The sequence below is a fragment of the Achroia grisella genome, unplaced genomic scaffold, assembly GCF_030625045.1.
Source record: "Achroia grisella isolate CSIRO2021 unplaced genomic scaffold, CSIRO_AGI_Agris_v1 utg719, whole genome shotgun sequence".
Lineage (NCBI taxonomy): Eukaryota > Metazoa > Arthropoda > Insecta > Lepidoptera > Pyralidae > Achroia > Achroia grisella.
The window spans coordinates 1,073,335-1,099,348 of record NW_026713002.1 but is presented as its reverse complement, the minus strand read 5'-3'; the positions used below and the strand labels follow the sequence as shown (position 1 = coordinate 1,099,348).

The window sequence follows — 26,014 nt, the reverse complement described above, 5'->3', positions numbered from 1 at the left end:
GACAACAAAATATAACAGTAATCCGCTATTAATACCATGTACAGTCACATGGAATAATATGTGATATTTTAACTAATCTAATATCAGTTTTATGAACATAAACTTCTAGATCAACACAACAGAAACAGCTTAACTGATTTTAATGAAATTTGGGAAACAGCAAAAATAAATAAGAATGATATAGAGATCCAAGTACATGTACACCCACAGGAAGCAAGAGCTGGTCGTAGCCAGTGTTGCTAGGTATCTGGTATTCTCCCCAAATTGTGACCAAAATTATGTCCAAAATTTATCTAAAGCATCATGAGAATATTGTGTTTAGGACACTTCGAATGATTTTATTTTTAGGCCTATATTAACGACAAAAACCCTCTCATCCTCCCGACTTAACTCTTATTAACTTCCTCTCAAACACTGTTTAAAGCTGACCCATAAGTAAATAAATATCTCAAATGTGACCAGCTGTGGAAGAGACGGTGGGATGGGGTGAAAATCATTTAATACGTATGACGTTATTTATAGACGGGTCCTAAGGGCCCCAGGGCGCTCCCCACCACTGCTCCTATATTGCGCCTGATTTTAGTCGTGTCGAAGCTATTGAATATTCTATTATTCACATAATATTCCACGGGATTATACGCAACAAGTATATAAGTACGTAAGATACGTAAACAGTAAGACAAGTCAGTATAAGTTTTTTTTAATGGATGATAATGGAATGGTGCACCCCACCTGCGCTAACGGTATACTGGCAGGGCACCAGTGGAGGATGATAAAATGAGCATGAACTCTAACTAATAGGCTAACTGACCTGCAGTTAGCCCAATAAAGTATTTTTTTTTTTATTCTAGACCCAAGCTAAGAACTTGTGTTGTACTAGATAGACAGGTATATATAGATGTACATAGATATAATCGTACTTATATATATATATTATATATGTATATATATACTATTTAAATAATTTTATTATTTACCGTATGCAATGACATTAAAATTTCATTTATTTATGACTTCAAAATGTGTTAGAAGAAATGGAGAAAAGGGATTTTTAGCTCCAAGTTCCTTATTATTATGCTGATTCTATCATTCTTCACTGGTGCCCCGCCAGCGTATACCGTTAGCTTGTGCTACAAATCACATACAAAAATCTGTATATATTCTGTATACAATACAATATTATATATTTAGCGGTAGGGGATTGTCAGTAATGTGGATTAATAACCCCATTTGCCAGCAATGTAATACTGCTACGGAAGAAGCAGGTATGAGATCTTCATTTTTTACACTTTCCATGTCCACTACCCAATCTCACCACTCATGCGTTGCCATTCCATTAGCCACGCATGAGTGATATGATTCTAATAGCCCCATTGCTAGCAATGTACCATGTCAGGTAGACCTCCACGCGGTTCCCATGGAAACCATCGTGATAAATTCTTGGTGAATCACCACGATGGACCAACTGGCTTGGGCTTGTGCTCACCTTATCATCCTACACTGGTGCCCCGCCAGCGTATCCCGTTAGCGCAGGTGGGTGCACCATTCCATTATCACCCATAAGACAATACCGTGTATGTTTACATACATACAGTAAACCATACAAGCACTGTTCGGTACAAGATTCTACGATTCACAACTTTACATATTACAATAGTATGTACCACATCGAGTGCATCTCATACATTTTCCATACAACTCCATACAAATTCCATACAACTTCATACAAATTCCATTAATTTACACGTCCACATATGGAATGTCATTCGCCGAGACATCACACAGTTCATTTAACAACAGGAAAAAAACGAAATAGACAAAAAAAAACAGTCTAACTTAACACAACATCATCAAGAGCGTATTCGTCATACACGCGAACGGTATTCTTTCTAAATTTTGTTCTAAAAATGCATCATATCGATGACAATAATTTTAAAAGTGCATCATACTCATGGACGAATTTTGCTATAAATTTGTTCTACAAATGCGTCATACTCGAGAACGTTCATGCTATTTAGGTAATTCTAAACTACTTATTGCTTGTATATAAATAATAATTCATCAGTCCTTTCTAACAACATCCATTTGAAACAGAATGTAATCGGTGTGGCGATTATAAGTTTCAGTTTTCACCTTACGACTGGGGTTTGCAACTATCGATTCCAATCTTTTTCAAAATCAATTGTTAGCAACCGACCTACTACAGTAAACTGTATAAAATTATTGTAAAATGCATTCCATAATCAAATTCAAAATATAAAGAAAAAAAAAACTGAAATATTCTTAAATTTCTAAAACAACAGAAAATGTAAATCCGCTTAAAATATTATTCATATAATTTAAAAACATCAACTATCGACATTCAGAGACAATCGTCCACATTCAAACTGACTTACAATAAACGTTCTTCGATATTCGAGTCACGCGCCTTCATACTCGGGAACGCCTACGCATCGGTCTAGAGCCTATAGCGGATGCAACAGTGGTGTAACAACTTTACTTCTAGTATACCTACAAAACGGCTTTCATATCACGAACACATCGTCATACTCGGGGACGTCTCCAGTGCGACGACCGGGGTGTTACGACGTCATCATGTCGTTCACGGAGCCCCCCATGTTGACGGAGGCGCCTCGAATGAGATCGGTGATATCGCGTCTGAATATTGATAAGTTCTGTGTGAATCTGAAATTAAAATAAATAATTTCAACGCGAAATCATTTCAAGATGAAATAAATATGCGATTGATTGATTGAATGAGTGAGTGAATGAATAAATTAAATTCTTATTGTTTCACTCACATAAAATACAGTTACGTACATACAATATTGGAAGAAGTGATAATATATAGATAGACTAGCTTTTGCCCGCGGAAGCCGCGGCGGCTAACGTTAATTTATCCTCTTAGGGGTGAAATTTATCAAAATCCATTCTTAGGGTATACTTCATAGTAGCTTTATGCATGCAAAGTCTCCTTCAAGTCACCTTCTTGGTAAGGATGTTGAGTTAGATGCCGGGCATCAGTATTTATTCAACACTCACCTGTCCCTATTCGAAACTCACCATTCTTGGTTAGTATGCTGGGTTCGATGCCGGCTATCTGTCTGTTATCTTTGTTTGTTATGTGCTAAAAAGTACTTCAATACAACAAGCTGATGTAATAATTCATCTGTCCCTATTCAATACTCATGTATCCCCATACAATCCCCACCTGTCCGAATTCAACACTCACCTGTCCCCATTCAACATCCACCTTTCCCCATTCAACACCCACCTTTCCCCATTCAACACCCACCTTTCCCCATTCAACACTAATCTGTCCCCATTCAACACCCACCTGTCCTCATTCAACACTCACCTGTCCCTGTTCTTGGTGAGCAGGTTGGGCTCGATGCCGGCCATGAGTCCGTTGAACCACTGCGCGAGCTGCGCCTGCTTGTCGCGCGGCTGCTGCGCGATCATCTCGCCTCGTATCCTCGCAAACTGCTCCTCATTAAGGAGGATGAGCCCGAGGAGCGGCCGCGACATCGACCACTGGTTGCAGCAGTCCTCAAACATTATCACGTTCAATACCTGAACGTGACGTTACCAGCTTATTTAAGTTATTACGTATAGCTAGCTTTATCATATATATTCAGCTCATAGCACATATGTTATTCAGATTTATAAGCTATATTACTGTAAATTTTCATCAAAATCAGTTTAGTAATTTTGCGTCCTTTTGACAAAATTACAATAGCACATTCTGGTGGTCATTCTATTATGTTAAAGTATGAAATTAAAAATGCATCTACATGAATAAACATATTTTGATTTAGTATAGATACAGGGTGCAATCGTTTTATGTTGTTGGGCATAGTTTGCTATATAATTGCATTGACAAAATGCTTATAAAAAGTACTGCAAATCATTTACCGTGGCTAACAGTTGCTGCATGATCTCCGGCCGCCGCTGCAGCACCTCTATAAACATGTTGCTGGTCTGTGGCGGAGGTTGGCGAGGATTCGTCACTTTGTTACTAGCTGTAGAATAGAATAGAAATAAATATAATAAATTAATAAACACATTTTAATACATATATTTCAATTCATATCTGCGAGTATCGTCTCGCCAAAATCAGCACAGCCGTTTCAGAGATTAGCTAGAACAAACAGACAGACACACACTGGAAAACCAGCCAATTTTTTTAGATTTTAATTATTGACGCAAGTTCCGTTTAAGGATACTGATATCTCAGTTAATGTTTTTGTTAATAAATAGACAATATACATAAGAAACATATGCGAGGAATCGATACCGCGACCACCGGAAGCAAGACGGTGTGTCAAACCGCTAGACCATCGAGCTCGTATGATGTGTACTCACTTTTTCTCACTAATTGCTTAAATAGATATGTGACTATATGGTCCAGGGTGGCGCAGCATCCTGTACACACGCTCGTGTCTGAAAACAAAGAGAGAGACTAGAGTTGGTGATAATTTATAAATGTTAAATGTTGTTCGACATGATGCCGACGGCCACCTTTTACCATCGCACCGCTCGCCATCGACAAGGAATTCATCCCCAAACACACAAAAACTGAGCGTGCATTCGCCGTAAGTGCGTACTAGAGTCTGTAGTCCGACGCGATACAATAGCAAGCCGTCGGTCTACTGGTTATGTTGCAGTCAATACATCGTTCCACGCGATACTTGAATATTGTGTATTATAAAAATTAGATTTTTGGCGAATATATATAACAGAACGTTCCCACAATGTACTCACCAAGAGCCGTGAGCCCCTCGGATATTGAGGACAGTATATACAGAGTGGCGTCGGGCTGCAGCGACGCTAAGAACGGCATATGGTCCTGCGCGAGCCTCTCCAACAGTACGTAGTATGTTTGTGACAATTTTGGGTAATCCTGAAATGAAATTTCATATTTATTGAACCAAGCCTATTACTCACTATACAATTACTTAAATGACAACGTGCATGGCAATAGTTGCTCTTCTCAATTAGATCTGTATACTGAACTGGACGGTAAGCAACAAAATATACAAAAAATTTCTAGGGTTCTTGGGCCGAGTGAAAAAAAGTGCTATTTCGGTACTTCTTGTATAAATGTAAGTGTGAGTATTAATGTATAAATGGATGGATGGATGTTATTCTTTCATGCAAAAACTACTGAACAGATTTTGATGAAATTTTACAGTGATATATTTGATACATCAAAATAACACGTAGGCTATATATTTCAAGGCCAAACTGCGGGCACAGCTAGTAAATAAATAAGTACTTACAAGTAAATCACTGTGCGGTATACTGAGTAGCAATTTAACGAACATATTCAATGCATTGTCTAAAGCCTCGTCGCCATATAACCTGCGAACAAATAGAAATAGATATTATCTTTATTCAAATAAACTCAATTACTTTTGAATAGTCATATTTTGTATTCTACCACTCATTCGGACCACAGACTCATCACAAGAAGAATGAGCAAGAAACTTGTGTGTTGCCCCTTTGAATACTTTTTTTTATATAAATATTTTTTAATTATCCTTAGAATAGAAATAAATATAATAAATAAATAAACACATTTTAATACATATATTTCAATTCATATCTGCGAGTATCGTATTATGAATGCGAAAGTAAGTCTGTCTGTCTGTCACGCTTTCACGCCAGAATCACTGAAGCGATTTTAATGAAATTCGGTAAACAAAATTTATTTAATATTTTATTTTTTTATATCAATATTCAGTAGGTCTGAGAAAAGGACCACTATCCATTTTTTAAACCCACTTAGGTGTATACAAAATGGATAGTGTCCTTTTATAGGTGATAAGGGTTGTACCTAACCCTAACATATAACCGCCAAATGTAAAACACCCTGGTGGAATAAGAGTCTAGAAAAGCTGAGGAAGAAAACTCGCAAATTATCCAACAGGGCTTTTCGAATGGGCCCAATATAGTAAAGTGTAAACGGAATACTACTGCGAAATTAGGAAAGCCAAAGAGCATCATGGCGTGCTTTCTGCGAGGAGATAACTCAGACTCCCCAAGGATCCAGATTACACAAAATGCTTGCCAAGGCGCCAAATAACCAAATTTTATGAAAAGGCCCAATGGTAAAATCAAAAGAAACTCTATATTATCTACAAATAATCGGTTCATATCTCAAGAGATATTTTTTGAGGCGTCAGAGCTCTTTTTTCTAAAACAAATTATATGGGCTATAAAATCTTTCAAGCCATAAAATCATCGCCGAAGATGGATAGTTTTCCCGCACAACAAGGGCTTGACATCCTATCTCCCTATGTGAATATTTAACACAGCCTGATTTTATACCCATTAACGAAGGTAATTTCATTACTCGCAGCCAAAGTCTCACAGACCTATAAGCCTTGTTTCATAATAAAAACCATGGAAAAGGTTCTATGGACCAACACATTAGAGCTACAATCCTCGAAAATGCTCCCCTGCACAAATCAACATGCCTACAAACAAATAACTCAACAAGGTCGAAATTAATAAACAAATATCTATGTGCATTTCTCGATTTTTTGCTTTTGATAACACGCCCATATCTCACAGGGACTCATCCGCAGAAAGTGGATGAAACCACCACTCAATGGATCAAAGCAATGCTCTCAAATCGAACCATTAAAACTACTCTTCACAACAGTACGTTAGAAATCCGACCTACCAAAGGATGCCCTCAAGGAGGCGTTTTTTTGCTGTGGCTATAGTCCAGCTCTTAGATGTTATGACCAAAAACCAATTTGTAAAGGTTTTAAGTCATGGTCAGAGGGTTCTGTGCAACAACAATATCAGACCGCATCCAAAGAGCACTAAACATCATAGTTAAATGGTGTAAGGAAAATGAATTATCAGTAAATCCTGATAAAACAGTAATTGTTCCGTTTACAAAAAGGAAGAAACTTGACAAACTTGTCATGCCTAAAGTAAATGGAAGAATATTATTCCAAAGAAGTCAAGTACCTGTTCGATAAAAACTGACATGGAACACACACATAGAAACATAACTCAAAAGGCGAAAACATCCCTATTAAGCCGACGGGTAAATTGTAATCAACCCCAAAATTGCCCTATGGCTTTATACAGCAGTGGTGAGACCACTTACCACCTCGATGCCGATCTGGTGGAGAAACCCTCAAATCCACAGCTGCCACCAAGCTTACAGATTAATTACAGGAGCCATGAGCACCAAATTTAACGCATTATTGGACTTGACGCCCCTTCCTATTCATACAGGAAAAGGCGAAAGCATATGATGTTTGGAGGATATCTTGGCATTCCCTGAGACTCGATTATGAGTGATCCTATTCTGGGAATGCCTGAAGACAATATGGCACCAGAGTGTAACTTTGTATATTACAAAATCGAAATATCTGGAAGAGACGAATGGCAAAATAACCATATACCGTCTCACTCAGATTTCTATTTACAGACGGGTCCAAAATAGTGATGTAGGATGTGGAATATGTGGTGTAAAACCCAAAATCTGCAACTATATAGGCTTAGGAAAATACGCCTCAATCTTTCAGGCAGAGACTTACGCCTTAATTAGATATCTGGAAGTAATCCTCAACTACATCAATCAGAACATATACATTTATTCGGACAGTCAAGCTGCTCTACTCATGTCGTACGAAATCCGTTCTAAACTTATTAGAAACTGTATCCTGCTACTAAATGAAGTAGGAAGCAGAAATAATATTATACTGAGATGGGTCCCCGGGCATTCAAATATTGAAGGCAATGAGAATGCCGACCATCTGGCATATATATATCCAACTGGGCCCCGAATATGGTGTGCAAAACTGGGACATCTCAAATTAATAACCAAACGAGAAGCACTGAATCACTAAAAATGCCAGGATTAATACATTCAAAAGACCTTATATCGGGCTCGACCAAATACTCCAATAGATTATAATTGAGTAAAAACAACATATGCATGATGACTAGGGCCCTCACAGGACACTGCAAATTGAACAAGCATATGGCTAAGCTAGGCCTATGCACGACAAGTATCTGCAGATTCTGCCAAACTGAAGAGGAAACGCACATCCTATGTGGTTGTAGCCCACTCATGCATAAACGAAATATCTCCTTTGGAAAGGACACAGCGGATGTTAGTATGGACGACTTAAAATCCGTATGGTGGTTGCACCCCCTCCCGCTCATGCCAATACCATTCTCGCAACGCACGATTTTATTTATTGCAAACAATCTAAAGTGGCAATTCGAACCATCGGTTAACAACACGTTTAATCTAGATAGAATAAACCTCAAAATAATGATAGGGACAATAACGGGCCATTGTTCCTTAAACAAACATTTATACAAAATTTTAATAAATACTTCGGGGCTTTTGTGTTGAAGAAACGGCGGCTGATAATAAAGATCCTCGGAACGGTTTTGAACATTCTGCGCTATTTGGCTGGCTACGTTAGTAGTCTGGCTCTACACGCACAACGGCCCGAATGTGAGGCTAATTGCGGAGAATGGAGTCTAAGATACCAACTCCTTTGGAAAGTTTACACTCTTTCCCGAGGAGATAAAAACGATCGCTCCTAAGAATATCCTTCAATTCTTGTCCCTGACGGGTCTAGGTAGTGAACTCTGAAAAGGGCGAGCACAATAGATCTATGTAGGTCGCAGTGCTACAGGTGCTACACATCTGACAATAGCCCAAACAACCCAATAAAAAAAAAAACCCTAACATTTTTTTTAATTAAAAAAAAAAATTATATTATAAAATAATGGTTAACAATAGATATTACTTACCTAAATACGCCGAAGTTAGCATAGTTCCCGCACAGAGCTGCCTTCAATATTGAGAAACACAGTGATATTCCTTTTAATTTCATTGCGTAGATTTGTTTCTTTGCAACATCTATTGTTAATATACGACTACCTGAAAGCAAAATACATACAAACAAATATAACATAAATTAATAAACTATTTCTTTCTTTTTTTATTATTATAGCATAGAGGATAAACGAGCTTGCATCTCACTTTATAGTAAGGGATTACCGCTAAACTATTTTTTTTATAGTCCAGTGAAGCTGTAAAGGCCAACTGTGGCCAAAAGCATTAGAGTAATCCGAATTTTTTTTTATGATATGTCGATAATGTATGTAATAATTATGAAATTTTTATTATTCGTTCGTTAATAAGACAAATAAAAGCTATTTAGCTAAAATATTGCCATGAATTGTACGTCAGTTCAAAGTTACATCGCCCATTCGATCCCGACCTGTCCGAAACGCAAACTCCGGACTTTACAGATTAATTCATAACAAATTTAACACTGACCGTAAGCGCATATGATGTTTGACAGTTCCCTGAACAGCAGGATCCCGTTGGGCGAGCTGATGTCGAAGTGTAACCGCTGATTTCTATTCTGAGCCAGTTCAGCAGTCAACTTCAGGACCGGAGTGGTCAGAGCCGGTTCCGCGAACCACACCTCTATACCTCGGAGAAGCACCTTCATGTACAAAGCTAACACACATTATATATAATCGTATATATAACTGAATATATATAAAATTTCATAAAAATCGGTCATATATAACTATATATAGAATTTTATATACAGGATGTTTGAAAGATGGGTGCAAAGCTTTAACGCCTTGTTAGTATGGTCCACTTAGAACCGTATTTGACCATGCTTAGCGTTCTTAACGTACGATTTTATTTTTTACCGAATTTTTACAATTTTAGTTGCGAATAAATTAAATAATTTTAGGAAAGTAGATTAAACGACATTTATACTTTTAATAAATACTTTTTGTGTTGAAAATGATAATAAAGATCAATTTTGAACATTCTGTATATGCCTTGCGAACATCACCCCGTCCAATCGATGCCCCGTCCAATGCAAACGGGGATCGAAACTGCAACTGCCTGAGCTGAGGATCGAATCCCTAGTGGTGTTCTCAGACTGACATATTCGTCAGAGTTGGCTTTCACCCGCTTCATTAGTCCTTCCTTTGGTTTGGAGTGCAATCTGCACTCGCTGTGTATTGTCTGGTGAAGCTGTAAAGGCCAGCTGCGACTAACAGCATTAGAGTAGTTCGAAATAATTCTCGTATAGCGCACTCCACGTTTTCATGTCATCAACTCATCTCTTAAATGATTAATCAATTTTGATGTGAAATGGAACGCAACCTAATTTGTAATGTAAAAAAAAACTTTTCTTTTTCCATAAATGCAATGTGTTTCTAAAAATGTGTTTTCTTTCTCTATGTTCAATTTTTTTTTGTAAAGTGAACATTTAATTTATATTCAAAACACTATAAATTTAGATAATAATAAAATTGTGATTTTTTAACGGAAATCTATTAAATTGTACTTACATCCAGTCGAACAGCATCATGTAGGTAGTTTTAGTGTTGAAGGCGAACGCCAACCCTCGTAGATCTCTGGCGAGCCCCACCAGAGTCTTGCGAGCTTCCTCCGAAGCGAACACTGCACTGTCCCCGCCACCCAGCGGCCCGATGATGCTCTCGAAGGCCGCTGTACAGGACATTCATCACTAATTATTTACCAGCCTTTACCAGCCCCGGATTTTCATTTTTTTCAAGGTAAAGAAAGGTAATACTGAATAATGCCACCTCCCTAACACTCCCCTCTCTCCATCAGGCTAACATTTTTACAATGTACATAATAATCATCTTCTTATATATAAAATTCTCGTGTCACAGTTTTCGTTCCCATACTCCTCCGAAATGGATTGACCGATTCTCATGAAATTTTGTGAGCGTATTGAGTAGGTCTGAGAATCGGCCAACATCTATTTTTCATTCCCCTAAATCAAAGGTCTTCAACCCGCGGCCCGCGGGCCACTTGCGGCCCGCCGATATATTTTCTGCGGCCCGTCAATAGACCACTCTCAGTAACGACAACAATTAAGTAATAAACAGTACCTTTAATATAAAATAAAAAGATTTATTATAAAAATACCTGAGGTGCGGCCTACTGTACAGAAAAAAATTTTTTTTGGCCCTCGATTTGTAAAACGTTGGAGACCGCTGCCCTAAATGTTAGAGGTAGTCCACCTCTAATTTTTTTTTTATTTTAAGGACAAAACAACGTTTGCCGGGACAGCTAGTAACTACATAATAATAAATACATACAAACTTTGGTGTATTTACACCCTCATGTCAATGTCAGGTTTGACACATTAGTCTATACTGTCATTGTCAAAATAGAGTAAGATTATTGCATCGTATAGAGACTAATTAGAATGGCGTTTTTGCGAATGTCCAATTGTTGTGTTAAATATTAATCAATAAATATCATTAAAAAGACCTGTTAATTTTATTCATCGTGTCGCCAGAGGGCTTGGTACACATTAATAACTACATAATAATAACGCAAAAACTGAGAAAATGCGACAATAGCGAAAATAATAATAATAATCTGAGGACAATTCACACAGCGCCATCTAGGCCCAAGTTAAGCTAGCTAAAGCTTGTGTTATGGGTGCCGATATAAACTATAACTATGTAATATTATGTTACCTGTGCTATAACTGTATAACATACTTTTCTTTTATATTATACATAGAAAACACCCAGACCGATACAAACCTGTGATGGGCATCATGAACGCATGGAACCTCTCCTCGTCCTCTCCAAGTTCCACCATCAGCAACCTCCCGAGCGCAGTGTACAGCATCGTCCGGCACCGCATCTCCGATGTGCCAACGCCGCTGATGCCCAAGAATGGGAAGTGTTCCGCCTTAAAATAGATCAAGTTAATTGACGGGATCAGTGGTCTAGAAAACTGCTTGACTTGCGATGGTCGCAGGTTCGATTTCTCCCACGGTACTAACATTTGTATTTTAGAGTAATAGAATTGACACTCAACTTTTTTCAAAACGAACACTTGGAAAAATATTAGGACACTTGATATGGTACTATGAATTTCTGAAAATTATTATTGAGGGAAAAACAGAAGGCTTTTCTTCTGTTTTTCCCTCAATAATAAGGAAATTTCCCCATTTCCCAAATTTCCAAGACCAAGACCTAGGCACAGCTACATCAAGCAAATTGAAGACAAAATTGGAGTCGTGTCGTTTCAACATTTAAAAAGCATGATGGAAGATCGTAGAGTGTCAAGAGCTCCACCGATAGAGCGTCGCTTTTAAATTATGAATGAATTGATTCATAATTTAAGAACGAGATTAAGATTGGTAAATAATGCATGCAGAACAAAAATCTGAAGATTTTGCCAAACTGAAGAGGAAATGCCACTACACAGTGGTTGTAGCCGACTCATGCATAAACGAAATGTTTCCTTTGGAAAGTTTACACTCATTCCCGAGGAGATAAAAACCATTGCTCCTAATTAATATCCTTCAATTCTTATCCCTGACGGGTATATGTAGCGAATTCTGAAAAAGGGCGAGCACAATAGATCTATGTAGATCGCAGTGCATAGCCCAAACAACCCAATAAAAAAAAAGATTGGTGAATTTAACAATCACCAATGTCAAAGGTTCCCAAAGTTGGCACACGCAGACATACTGACCGTGTGATGTGTGAGCATGAACTGCGTCTCCTCCAGCTTGACCAGCTTCCTCACGCACGAGTAGCCTCCACTCAGGTCGCTCAGCAGCCCGAGGGTCTTCGCTATTATCTGTTCGCTGCCACCCCAGTACTTCAAATTTGTGATGCTGTAGATTAATTATATTCACCCATTACTAATGCGAAAGTATCTACGTCTGTTTGTCTGTCTCGCTTTCAGCCAAAACTACTGATTTAAATTTAATTTGCTATACAGATAGTCTAGACCTACTATAAGCTACTTTTAATGCGAAAAAAGGGATGTAAGACTATTGTTTGAATATAAATAAAGAAAAAGGGTTTTAAGGGGTTGAAAGGGGAGATGAAGGGTTGTATGGAAGTATCGATATTATTAAAGCTATAAATATGAAACTTATTTTTTAGGCTATTGATTAAATATAAATAAATATGACTTTCAAACTTTGTAAAAAATTAGGGGATAATATAAAATAAAAGATAAAAGCTTGAAAGGAAAATCCTTATTTTTGTAGTTAAAACAATGAAACATTTTTCTATTACTTTTTTGGATTAAATTATTGAATATTTTTCTTTATTTGGTCAAAGTTGGACAAACGGACGAAGCCGTGGGCACAGCTAGTATATAATATTAGTAAGGTCAACTAACATTTTCCTCATGAGGACACTGAGAAGCTGACTCTCATCGCTGAGGCCGAGCACCTCACTCAGCCGCCGGTACACCTTGCTGTTCTTCTGCACCTGCTCGCCCACGTATATCCTGCGGAACTGCTCGAAGAACGACATCATGGCCAGCTCCAGTTTCTCACACCCACCCTGTTATAGGAATAAAGTTCAATTTCACATAATTAATATATATGTAGGATTTTAAACTTAGCGGTATGAATGAATGGGAATGAATGAGTATGAATGATTGGAAATGGAGGAGTGAATGAATGAAGAACGGAATGATTGAGAAAAGGGGATAGGCATGACTATCTTCCTCTAAACTGCCATATAATTAGATCGTTTCATCTGTTTTTTTTTAATTGAAATAACAGGAGTTCTATAAAATCATTATCCTGTTATTTGCGAATCCTCATTCCCACAATTTTGGGAGCTCGTCCGGGATTTGAACCCGCAATGAAATAGAATATTTTTTATTACTAACATAAGTTATGTTAAGTTGTTACTAACAAAATAGACTATGTAGTCTGACAATAAATTATTTATTATTAATAATAATAACCTCACGACAATTCACGCAGCGCCATCTAGTCGCAAGCTAAACAGAGCATGCATTTTGGGTACTAGACAACCGATATAATCATCTGCTTCTTCCTTATCCCATTTATTTGTGATCGGCGTAATATGTTTTTCTCTTCCATTCATCCTTCTTCAGTCATCTCGTTATTTACTCCCTTTCTTACCATATCATCTTTCTCACAATACATCCATCTCTTTTCGGCCATCCTCTGCCCTTATGATGAATTCCCAAGCAATGGCGAGCGGTGCGATGGTAAGGCATCATGTCGAACAATTCCTCAGAACACAGTCCGTTATATATTCGGCAGAGCACACAAGGTATAATATTGGCATCTACTGACCCTGGTGAGCCTGGAGTCTGTGAGATTCATCAGCTGCAGCACCCTGCAGACCAGCTCGCCGTCCATTGCGTCGTTGTCGTCGCTCGTGTTGGCTGAAGCCCGACCACCTATCGCTGCTCCAATGATGTAGACCAGCCACGTCAGTTGACCTGATATTGAAGTATATTTTTGTTTATTTATATTCATTTCAGGCTACCAGGGCCATATTATAAATACCTTATAAACTAACATATATAAAAGGGGGAAAGAGAATTGTTAGTAATATGGACTGATGATTTATTGCTACCGATCTATATTCTCTATCTATGGATTGTTAGTAATGTGACCCCATTACTAGCAATGTACCATGTTAGGTTGACCTCCACGCGGTTCTCCCTGGAAACCATCGTGATAAATTCCTGGTGAATTTGTCACGATGGGCTAACGAACCTGACCTCATATTCATCTTATCATCCTCCACTGGTGCCCCGCCAGCGTAAACCGTAAGCGCAGGCGGGTGCCCATACCATTGTGGATGATAATAGTATGGTGCACCCTCCTGGGCTTTTGCGGTTAGGTAATCATTACATAGTAAGCACTAGTTATGATGACCACTTAGGCTTTGAAGCCGGCTACCGCAAGATGATTCAAGAGGAAGGTTTATATGTGAACAACTCATAGTATAATACAGTATGCTAAAATCTTTAAAACTACGCAACGGAATTTGAAGTGTTTTTTTTTAAATAGATAGTGATTCAAGAGGTAGGTTTATATGTATAATACAGTACACCCGGAAGAAGTCAGGGCGAGTAGCTAGTACAAAAAAAAAAATAGATACATATAATACATAGAAAACATCGAGACCGATACAAACAATGATAATCATGAATACAAATGTTTGTGCCGTGCGAGGAATCGAACCCACAACCATCGAAAGTAAGGCGGTGTGCTAATCCGTTAGTTCATCGAAGTCGTCAAAATAAATGTACCCCAATGCTGAAAATACAAACAAATTATTCATCTATATATCTACCTTGCAGCACGAGGATCTGGTGGGGCTGCTGCTCGACGCTGTACGCAGCCGCTGCCCGGTCGAAGTGCGCTACCAGCAGCTGGCAGGTCTTGCCGTACTCGCACCGACCGATCACTGACAGCTGTTCCAGCTGCTGCTGCACGGTGCCCACCTCGTCCAGGGGATCTTCAACACCTTCGCTGCGGGCACATATTGTTGTTAATATCAACTAATCGCTCACAACTATTACACTACATTACACTAATAATGAGTACGTAGTGATTTCTATGTTAATTATCACATGCCTCTTACTCGATATAATTACAGTAATTAATTATATAAAAAACATCTATTAAAAAGAGCAACACACAAGTTTCTTGCTCATTCTTCTTGTGATGAATCTGCATTCCGAATGAGTGGTAGATTCAATATATGACTACTCAAAAGGGCTTGTAATTTTATTCATTTATTTGAATAAAGATTATTTCTATTACAACTTTGCAATGCATTGAGGGATGAGGGTTACTATTAATTCTTATCCTTACTATATATAATATATAAATGTGAAGTTGATTAGTTACGTTGAGTTAAGAAGAAATGATTGTTACCTTTTCACGGAAAAACTACTGAACCGATCAGCATGAAATTTTGTATACATGCTCTTGGAGGTATTAGAACGAACAAAGGGTACTTTTTAATAAAAATAAAATAATCATTTTTATTAAAAGACAAAAAAATAAAATTGCTTATAATTATTTGCTACTTCAGCGCCATGTAGCAGCCAGTAATGAAGTTATTTAATGGATTCAATGCGAGCGACATGACGCTCGTAAAAGGTAGTTATTATGATTATAAAGGCGAAAGTTTGTGAGTATGGATGGATGTTTGTTACTCTTCCATGCAAAAACTACTGAACAGATTTCCAAGGTAATTTCTGGCAACACTCAGTATCCTGTTTAAAACAAGTGTTGTTCAGAATTACATTATTAAAAATTTTGTGCGAATACAAACTGGCAATTAGCAAAGTTGATATAAATAAATTGTATTATAAGAGCAACACACAAGTTTCTTGCTCGTTCTTCTTGTGACGAGATAGCTTTCCGAATAAGTGGTAGATTTAAAAAAAATGTGATGACTATTCAAAAGTGCTTCAATGTAAGTTTATTTGAATAAATGATTTTCTATTCTATTCTATTTGTATAAATAGTACTTGAGTACCAAAACAAATCAATCATAGTTATCAGAGCAGACCAATCCCTACAAGCGGAGCCCACGAGTATAACGAGGAAGCCAGCCATCACCCAATCATATATTAGGAGCCCTGATGACCCGTTAACCACGCCACCCCCTCTCTGGATATTTAAGAAAGCATAACTGACTCATGACACGCATATTGATGTCTAGAGTACTTTCAGAACACGTCTGCCTAATTCTAGGATAGACAATGTAGGGTGTACCTACAGTTGTGAAAAAAAAACCGTTATTCAACCAAATTTGTGGATAGCTACTGATAAAATGCGGATAACTAACCGTTAAGTTATCCGATTGCTACAAAGTAAGATTAAAAATATATCGTAGTACTTTTTTTTTCGGACTACTCTATGCTATTGGCCGCAGCTGGCCTTTAAAGCTTCACCGGACGATAGGGGGGCGAGTGGTGATGGCACTCCAAACCAAGGAAGGACTGTTATTTTTATTACTTACTTTACTATAAACATGGAGCGGCTGATGGCCAACTCGCGCCTGACGGATACGACTTTAGTCTAAGGACACCGCTAGGGGCTCCAACTAGGGCTCAGGCCATCGTAATATCAATCCCCGTTTGAATTGGATCGATCGGAGGCAAACTATTGCGTTGTGAATCACGAGAAGTATTAAGATACACCTGTTTATTACCCGCTACACATATGTATATAGTTTTAAATTACAGTTGTTTACTTAGATTTGTAAATAAAAAAAAAACATACAGTAAATGTTTTTTTTTATTTTACAAATGTGAGAATATTATGTGATGCAAATTTTTGTGATGATAATAATAATAATAATCATTTTGTGTAGCTATTTCTCACATACAGAAATATATCTATAAGTCTGGATGATGAAACTCCTACAGCTTCGGGGATTTTGTAATGCTTATCATATGTGTACATTAAAATAGTCCAGTCAGGAGCAATACCTAGACCCTAGTCTTTGTTGTGGTCAAACCTTTTGTGGGCTCAAGGCTGCTCAAAGTGTCACCAAATACGGTTAATTAACCGTTAATAACGTAAAATACATTTTTAACCGGTTTCGCATGTATAGGTTTACCTGACTACGCAGGAGACGGAGTCCAGTCTGGATCCGATATACGCCTGTGTAACACCCGGCGCGTACGTCTCCAACAGATGAGGTTCCGTGGCCTTCACGTATGGAACTGATGCCACCATGCGTTGCCATAGCGACAGCAGATAGTGTACGGAGTTCGGCGCGAACTGCCACATCTATAAATAGTATATTCCGCGTTAAAAATTAATACTAACTCTAAGTACCTACCTTTACACAACACATTCTTTCACGAGCAATTTGGAGCGTGCACGATTTAGCGCAGGGAAGCCAGCGCGCTCAATTGTGAAAGTATTTATGCCCTATTTACACTCAGCCCAAGTGGGCGGGGAAGTGAGCAGCGCGAGAGTGGAAACACTTCCCATGCCATTGGCGCTGCGACTCGCGCTGCCCGGCGCTCCCTCGATTGTCTGTTTTTCGTGCGCGTGTTAAAGGACTGGCAGCGTGAGTGGCAGCATGTTTTTACATTCAGCCTTCTCGCTCAGTTGTCGCCCGGCAATATTTCCGGCAGCGCGAGTGGCAGGGGAAGCGGTTGAATGTAGCATATTTAATTTCTTTCACATTATTTAAAAGACACACAGATTTCATTTTCCAAAGACACAATTAAAATTTATGATTTATCAATAACTCTAAAATTATGTATATTATTAAATTTGATTAAAGTCTTTTCACGGCCTATTAAAAATTGTATTTTTTATTCTATAGATTTCATTTTCCAGAGATACGTATAAGATTTATTAACTATCAAAAACTCCATAATTATGTTTTGCTTCATAGTCAGATGACCGCCATTTATGATAATTAATTATTTTAAAAAACGCTAAAGCACGCACGACTGAAGAATGCGAGAATGCTCGAGCTGGAGTTAACAGCAAAAAAATTGCGTCCGAATAAAGGGCTATAATAATAATAATAATAATAATAATAATGCGTCCTCTCCCTGAATAACCCCGGCCGACTGTGCTTCTGCCGGGCTATAATAATAATAATAATGAAAAGTTGTACTAGAGTTACAGCCTTTGTAATACGATGTAAAGGTTGTTGTTGGCCAATAAACGCGTCCCAAGTAATATGTATTTTAATTATTATAATATTTAGAAACTTTAATGAATGTACATCCCGCTTCCAAATGCCACCATATTTATAAAAACACCTTACAGAACTAAAACGATTAACGCCACTGACCTGCAAGCTCTGGACTGTGAACTTGGCGACGAGCTCGATCATCCTGGGGTAGTTTTCCACCATGACCAGTTCGCCGAGCTGATAGTTGGACTTGAGACGCGCCAGCAGCCGGCAGAACTCGTGATAATTCGTTGGATCGGACAGGCCCTGGATTTTTATAAGTCATATTATTACAATATTGCACTAATCTTTGTATTTGTGATTTTTTATAATGAAAGGATAACACTCTACTCCAATTACTTAAAAGAACTTGATAGTAATATTGATAAAAGTAAACTAACAAGTTTTTTTAAGTAATTGGACCCCATTGACATAATTTCTAACAATATACTCAGTGAAATACGTCCTGTTGACCTCTATGCGGTTCCACTTAGAAACCATCACGATAAACAGCTGATGAATTTGTCGAGATGGATTAACTGAGCATCTTATCATCCTCGAGCTCCAGCGTAAACCGTTAGCGTAGAGAGATGTTCATTCCATTATGGATCCTCTCCGATAGTCGCGAGTTTGATATCTCAAACGAGCACAAAGATACAAACATTGGTATTCATTAGTATGATTGTTGTGTAATATACACTATTCTATTTTTTTTTGTTCTTTATTTGTTGCAAGAAAAGGTATAAATAAAATAAAAAATTGTTTGTATTGATCTGGATCTTTTCTGTTTTATTATGGATGTTTTTATAAGAAAAATGCATTAAAAGTATTTATACCTATTGTCAAGTACCCACGGCAGGAGCTCTATTTAACTTAGAACTAGATGGCGCTGTACGAAATGTCCTGAGATATTATATTGTATATTACTGAGTCCTTGACCAAATAAATAAATAATGTTTATATTATTTATTTATATGTATATGATACGGGCTCTGCTTACTTTGGGACTAGATGGCGCTGTATCAATAGTCAAGGGTTATCATTATTATTACAGCTTTAGTGTATACCTGTGTATTTTCCAATATCCTGAGCACGCCAGCTGCGAGCCGATTGAGGAACTTCGCCCGCTCAGTATTACTGAACAGTGAGCGGCGAACTGACGCGATCTGCACGAGGCAGGCCAGCGCCAGGCTAGCCAGACCTCCGCCCAGCGCGTGGTACAGTGAGAAGAACAGCTCCAGGGTCCCTGGTTCTAGGAAGGTCGGTCGCCACGATGTTGGTATCTGGATGGAAATATCTCACAATAAAAATGCGGAGCTTTGTGAGATAAATGGATAATTGTTATTCCTTTGCACATAAACTACTGAATGGGTTTTAAAGAAATTTTACAATAATACAGCTTATAAAGTTTTCCTACCGTCCAGTTCAGTATATAGATCCAATAGAGAAGAACTGACAAGAAACTCAATAGAATAACTTTTTTGTTAAAAAGCCAATTTATTCACAATCTATATTTATATAGGTGTCTATATTTAACAATAAATAAAAATCCCGTGCATGGACAATGCACGCTCGTCATTCAAGTAATTGTTTAGTGAGTAATAGAAGCCTATTACTCAGTAAATATGATTTAACAGATGTTTACAATTTATTTAAGAGTAATTCCAGTATGTCCTTTGGTATCTTATTGTAAATTCTCATACCCAAAGACCTAATGACTTTTTCTGAATGATTCATGAGGACAGCAAGTTTGTCTTTAAATCTAGTATTAATATTATGAACAATAAATGTTTGCTCTTTCTTTACCTGTACAGTGCATAGATCATCTGATGACTCATCACTGGTGGTGCCTATGAAGTCGAAAGTCAAGCAGTTATGGGCCAGTCGGAGTACAGCCGCCAGGAGCGCGTGCTGCCTCTCGTCTGCCAGTTCCACCTCCAGCTGTTTGCCGCGAGTCGCGCTCAGCAGAGAGCAGGCCAGCCGGAAGATTTCGAACAGCTGCCCATCACTGAATGAATGAAGGTTTTATTAATAACTAGCATTACCTGCTGTTTCAACTGCGTTCAATTTCAATAACAAATATAGTTTATATGTTATTCTGATGCATAAGCTCTATTACTGTAAAGATTATTCAAAATCCGTTCAGTTGTTTTTGCGTGAAAGAGTAATAAACATCCATACTTACAAACTTTCGCGTTTATATTATTAAGATCAGTTATACGCCCCGGCTTCGCATGGACCCAATATTTGTTGTAAAAAGTAAGCATTATCTTCATAATATTTCCATTTTAATTTAGCTATTTGGTTCTATAAGAATTTAGTATGTCAGTCAGCCAGTAACATTCTTTTTTTATTAAAACTAAGATACCTCCTAAAGTGTTCATTGAAATCGTTTCAAAAATTGTTTCAAATGCTTATAATAAAGAACGTATTTATTTGGATAACAATTAATACCATGTTTATGAAAACACCTTCACAAATAATGCATTATTTTAGAAGAAATTTGATTACAATAAAAAAGGTGATAGTGAGTTAACCTTATAAATGGAACTTTGAAAAAGGGCGAGCACGACCTATGGTGGTCGCAGTGTTCCAGGTCTGAGCACCTGATAATATCCCAAAACCTCCAATAAAATAAAAAAAAGTCTTAAAAGATAGAGATATCTTATCGCGCCGTGTGATTTTTTACTAGGTTTTTTTTCTCACACATCCCAACGTCGCCCCTCCGACGGGGGGACTGTCTTTTCAAGAAGTTTCCACCCTTTAAAAAAAGGGTACCTACTAGACAACTGATAAAATACATATTTGTTCGTAAATGCATATTATATACACAGAAAACACCCAGATCAATGTTTGTGCCGTGCGAGAAATCGAACCTGCGACCATCCAGTAAGGCGATCAACCACCGCTATACCATCAGAGCCGTCAAGTTTTAGTTGGCGGAAAATGTGAATAATTACCGAAACGAGGAGGCAATCTTTCTATGCATGGCCAGGGACCTGTTCGCATCCGCTTCAGACACCTGGTTCATCTCCACCACTAATTGGGACAGCAGCTGCACACCCACTGTGCACATATCCGCAGGACCCTGGAAGTGTAAAAATTCAAATAAAATCCTTACTAATAATACTTTATTTGCCAAATGTAGGTAAGCAATAAGGTGTTAACAATATATTGTTGAGATCCGTACATCTATACATATAAATAAAATTGGAGTGTCTGTTTGTAATATTGAAATAACCGTTTTTTACTATATGCATATGAATATAAATACATACACCAAAATAACATTTTTTATAATTTTTGTCTGTTGTCTATTTGTTCTGGCTAATCTCTGAAATGGCTGGACCGATTTTGATGGGACTTTTTTTGGCAGGTAGCTGATGTAATAAGGAGTAACTTAGGCTACTTTTATTTTAGAAAAAATAAAGTTAAATTCTACGCGGACCAAGTCACGTGTACAACTGTTGTACGCCGATCCTATTTAGATGTAATTTGGTACACAGAACATTTTAGACCTTTTTATTTTAGTGTGAGTATTTTAATATGAAAAAAGGGTTATAAGGGGTTGAAAGGGATGATGATAGGTTGTACGGAAGTATCGTTATTTTTAAAGGTAGAAGCTCGTTATTAAAATTAATTTTTTAGGCAGTTGATTAAATATGACTATATAAATTAAATATGATATATAAATTACTTTTGAATAGACTCTGTTTTTAGTCTATTTCGTATGAGTGATAGGTGAGAGAACTTGAGAGAGAAATGAGACGAACGAGCGAAAAACTAATGTATTGCATTTTTTAATAAATGTTATTTTAAATAAATAGACAGTACTAAGTAGGTATATAAAATAGACATAAAATAATATATAGCAGTACCTGCAGGAAGCTGGTGACGTCATTCATGACGCTGTGGAACACATACTCCCCTTTGGTGACATCGAACCAGCCCAGTTTTGTGATCCGCGCGAACACAGACACCAGCGACTGTGTACCAAACAAAAACACCATAAAAATAATGACGAACCTCCTTAATTTAGAAAAAAATATATAATTGACTTACTTTTTTATTATGTAAGTAAAAAAAACTATGTATTTATATAAGTTGTCTAGTATCTAAAACACAGGGTTCTGCTTCGCTTCGACTAGATGGCGCTGTGTGAAGTGTCTTGGGTTATTATTTCTGTAATTGTTTTGATATAGGTATTTTACTCATGTAGACATACCTGTATGACAAAATTGGCCAGTTTGGGCCGCGTGGCGAGGTAGTTGAGTACATAATTTCTGATGTCCAGACGCTGCTGCACTTGTAGACTTGTGGTGGATCTAAATAATAAATTGAGTTTTACAATATATACATATTTTATTTATTTATTTATTTATTTATTTACAGGCTACTATTGGCCCATATTATAAATACCTTATAGACTAACATGCATAAGAATTAATTGTATAATAATAACATAAAATTGTCTGTGTGGTCATGGCACTGACAACGGTATTCTGTAACGGTAGTGCTGATACACCACCCCCTTCGGCCAGTAGTGCTCCTTCATGACGGTGGTCAACATGCTGTTGGGGACCCAGGCCAGAAATATCTTATAACTCGTATTTTATGCTAGCTCAACTTGTGAACAGCTTATGCTTGTTGGAACTGATTATACAAACTAGAGAAACAATGGCCCACAACTGTTATATAGTGAGAAAAGGGCATTGTTTTTTTTTGAGGGTGATATTGGAATGATGCACCTGTCTACGCTAAGTGTGTATGCTGGCGGGGCACTAGTGGAGGATGAGGAAATTAGCATAATGCCAAGTTTAAGCTTATGCTGCTATGATAGGGTCCACTAGATCTTAATACTAACATTTCCCTCCCATCCCTCAATAAAGTAGCATAGACAAGTACCTGCTGATCAACTTGGAGAGTGTGGTTGCAGCCAGTAACTGCGAGTAGCTGGAGTCTGCTCGCTCCAGCAATGCTTGACATTTGCTCAGCGTATCCGGAGATTCCTGTGGTCATTTTAATTAAAAATTACTATAGACTCATTTTAATTAATGAAAAATGGCTGTTGTGTGATTGTAATTAATGAAAATAGCTGTAGATTCGATTTCGCATCTACAGCTTTTTTTATGGAATGCAGATGAGTAAAGTTTCCAATGTGAAGCCCCTCTACATGACAACATCACAGAACATATTCGCTTATAGTCCTAGGACTGATCGCAAATGTACTAAGAGAAAAAAAAATTTATTATTGAATAATGGCTATATAGTTCATTTATATGTGGTTGAAGTGGGTGCAAGAGGTATACCAATGAAATCTCTCTACAATCTTCTAATAGAAGTCTGTTTAGAAGTTTCTTTCATTTAAGATATGAACTCTAAAATACCATACCTGAAAAGCAACAACTGCCTTCTCTGCCTGATCACGGATATTTGGATCCTGTGACTCGTACAGCTGTTTACACAGCACTTCTATTTGTATCACCTCCTGTTAATTATTAAAAAGGAAACATAGTTTTAAAATTTATTAGAATAAAAATCTTTCTTTATGATATTTTTTGGTTTTATGGCATGGTCTTTCAGTGTTTTAGTAGTAGTACTCAAAGGTCTTGAGTTCAAAAGAAACAAAGTTTTGTATTGGTAGATACAAAAACAAAACTTTATTTCTTAAATATACAATAAAGTTTTGTTTTGACAAACTTTTTCCAATGCATATTTTTGACTGATTCTCCAGTGATATATGTAAACTTTTTACCATAGCACCACTCACCATCGGCAGACATTAAGGTCTCTGAAGTACAAAATGCACATGACATTCCTGGTATTTCAGACGTCCATAAATACCCAATTATAATTAGATGGCCCATATACTTGATTGTGATATAGTATTAAAATAACTAAACTACTCCTAATTAATTATAGTATAGTATAGAATTGAAATTGTATTGATACCAGTTCTGGCTAAACCAACATAAGCACTAACTTACTAATACAATATTATTTTACACTAGCTGTATATGAGTCTTCATTTGCATGGCATTTAACTTTATTTTTCTAAAATAAAGGTAGCCTAAGTCATTCCTTATTACATCAGCTACCTGCCAATAAAAGTTCAGAGATTAGCCGGAACAAACAGACTGACAGACAAAATTGTAAAATATGTAATTTTGGTGTATAAACCGTATTTATATTTTTATGCATATAGTAAAAAATGGTTATTTCAATATTACAAACAGACACTCCAATTTTATTTATATGTATACCCTATCTGATCTAGCACTTTACTTCCAATAAGTGAGGGTTTGATTTCTTGCATGATGTAAACATTTATATTACTGGTTATAAGATTCTAGTTGTTACTATATATATTATACATGCATTTACAAAAAAATGTATGAAGTTCTGCTTAGTTCGAGACTACATGGTGTTGCGTGAATTAATATTTTATTACATTATTTCCGAGTACAAAATTTATCCTCAGAAATTAACCAATAAATTACTTCAATTGATCAAGTGTAGCGGCAGGATTTACTAGTACATCAGTTATTAGTAATCACAACAGAACATCCATGAATTAGTAATATGGCACGAGTTTTCGTATTTGTGTATTATGAAATTTATTTATCTGCTTAGTAACTAAGTCGTAGATGACAGTGTGACAGAAAATCTACGAAAGTTGAGATAACAACTTTCTCTCCAAATGTCATACGAGTAAATACATCATAATATAACCAAAAAGCCGGCTAGAATAATCTAGAAATATCAGTAGATGATCATATCGTTAGAAATTACAATTAAACGTGAAATTAATACGCTAAAGATACATTTATCAAGCATTATTTAAAGGGTCAGGCCCCTCTTGATGGCTATAATGATTGTGCGAGATACTCTAAAACATGAAAGTAACTGTTGACCTTTTGTTGTAGTTATAACAGGAATGTATCAAGGATTTATTACTCTTAATGGTTATGTATAATTCAGTTAATATCAAACAGAAATCATAATATTTTGGTACTCACCTGTTCTTCAGCCATTTTTGTTATTTTCTTGCATTTGAGTGACGTTTCGTTTCATGCATTTTGTTATAAGCCAACCACTGGATTCGTTTAATGTTTTAAGGAATGATATGAAAACGCTCATTGTGTCAACTATTACTAATTATTAATTATAAATAAAAATATTACTGTATTAATTTTGTAATTAGATCAACCAATGATAGAAAAATTATACTATTTTAATTATTTGTCTTTGCTTCAGTAAATATTAGTGTCTGCATAGATTGTAACGCTGCACTCTTTTAAACACGGTTCACTCAAAAACGTTTTATTCCAAAACGCAGTTCAAGAAAAATAACAATTGTAAAAATAAAGTTTAACACGTAAAATAGAAAAAATACCTATTTTTAATTTAGGTAGTTATTAATTGCGTAGTATAATAATAATGTTGTTAAATAAACTTTAGTACAATAAATAAGTATTACCATTAG

At 36.9% G+C, this 26,014-nt stretch overlaps 1 protein-coding gene across 1 annotated transcript; it reads right to left on the bottom strand.

The window, feature by feature from the left end:
- Window positions 1–1,200: 1,200 nt before the first annotated feature.
- On the bottom strand, window positions 1,201–25,562 carry LOC131850236 (exportin-7-A). Its single transcript, XM_059200406.1, is given in 25 exon segments — window positions 1,201–2,685; window positions 3,359–3,573; window positions 3,916–4,022; window positions 4,366–4,443; window positions 4,765–4,903; window positions 5,283–5,364; window positions 8,800–8,929; window positions 9,332–9,517; window positions 9,961–10,034; window positions 10,375–10,534; window positions 11,611–11,761; window positions 12,554–12,698; window positions 13,214–13,380; window positions 14,151–14,299; window positions 15,163–15,341; window positions 17,449–17,621; window positions 18,649–18,795; window positions 19,596–19,811; window positions 20,335–20,536; window positions 21,489–21,616; window positions 22,407–22,514; window positions 22,754–22,853; window positions 23,434–23,537; window positions 23,921–24,031; window positions 25,548–25,562. Coding segments are annotated over 25 exon segments (3,369 nt in total). The 3' UTR covers window positions 1,201–2,582.
- Window positions 25,563–26,014: the final 452 nt, after the last annotated feature.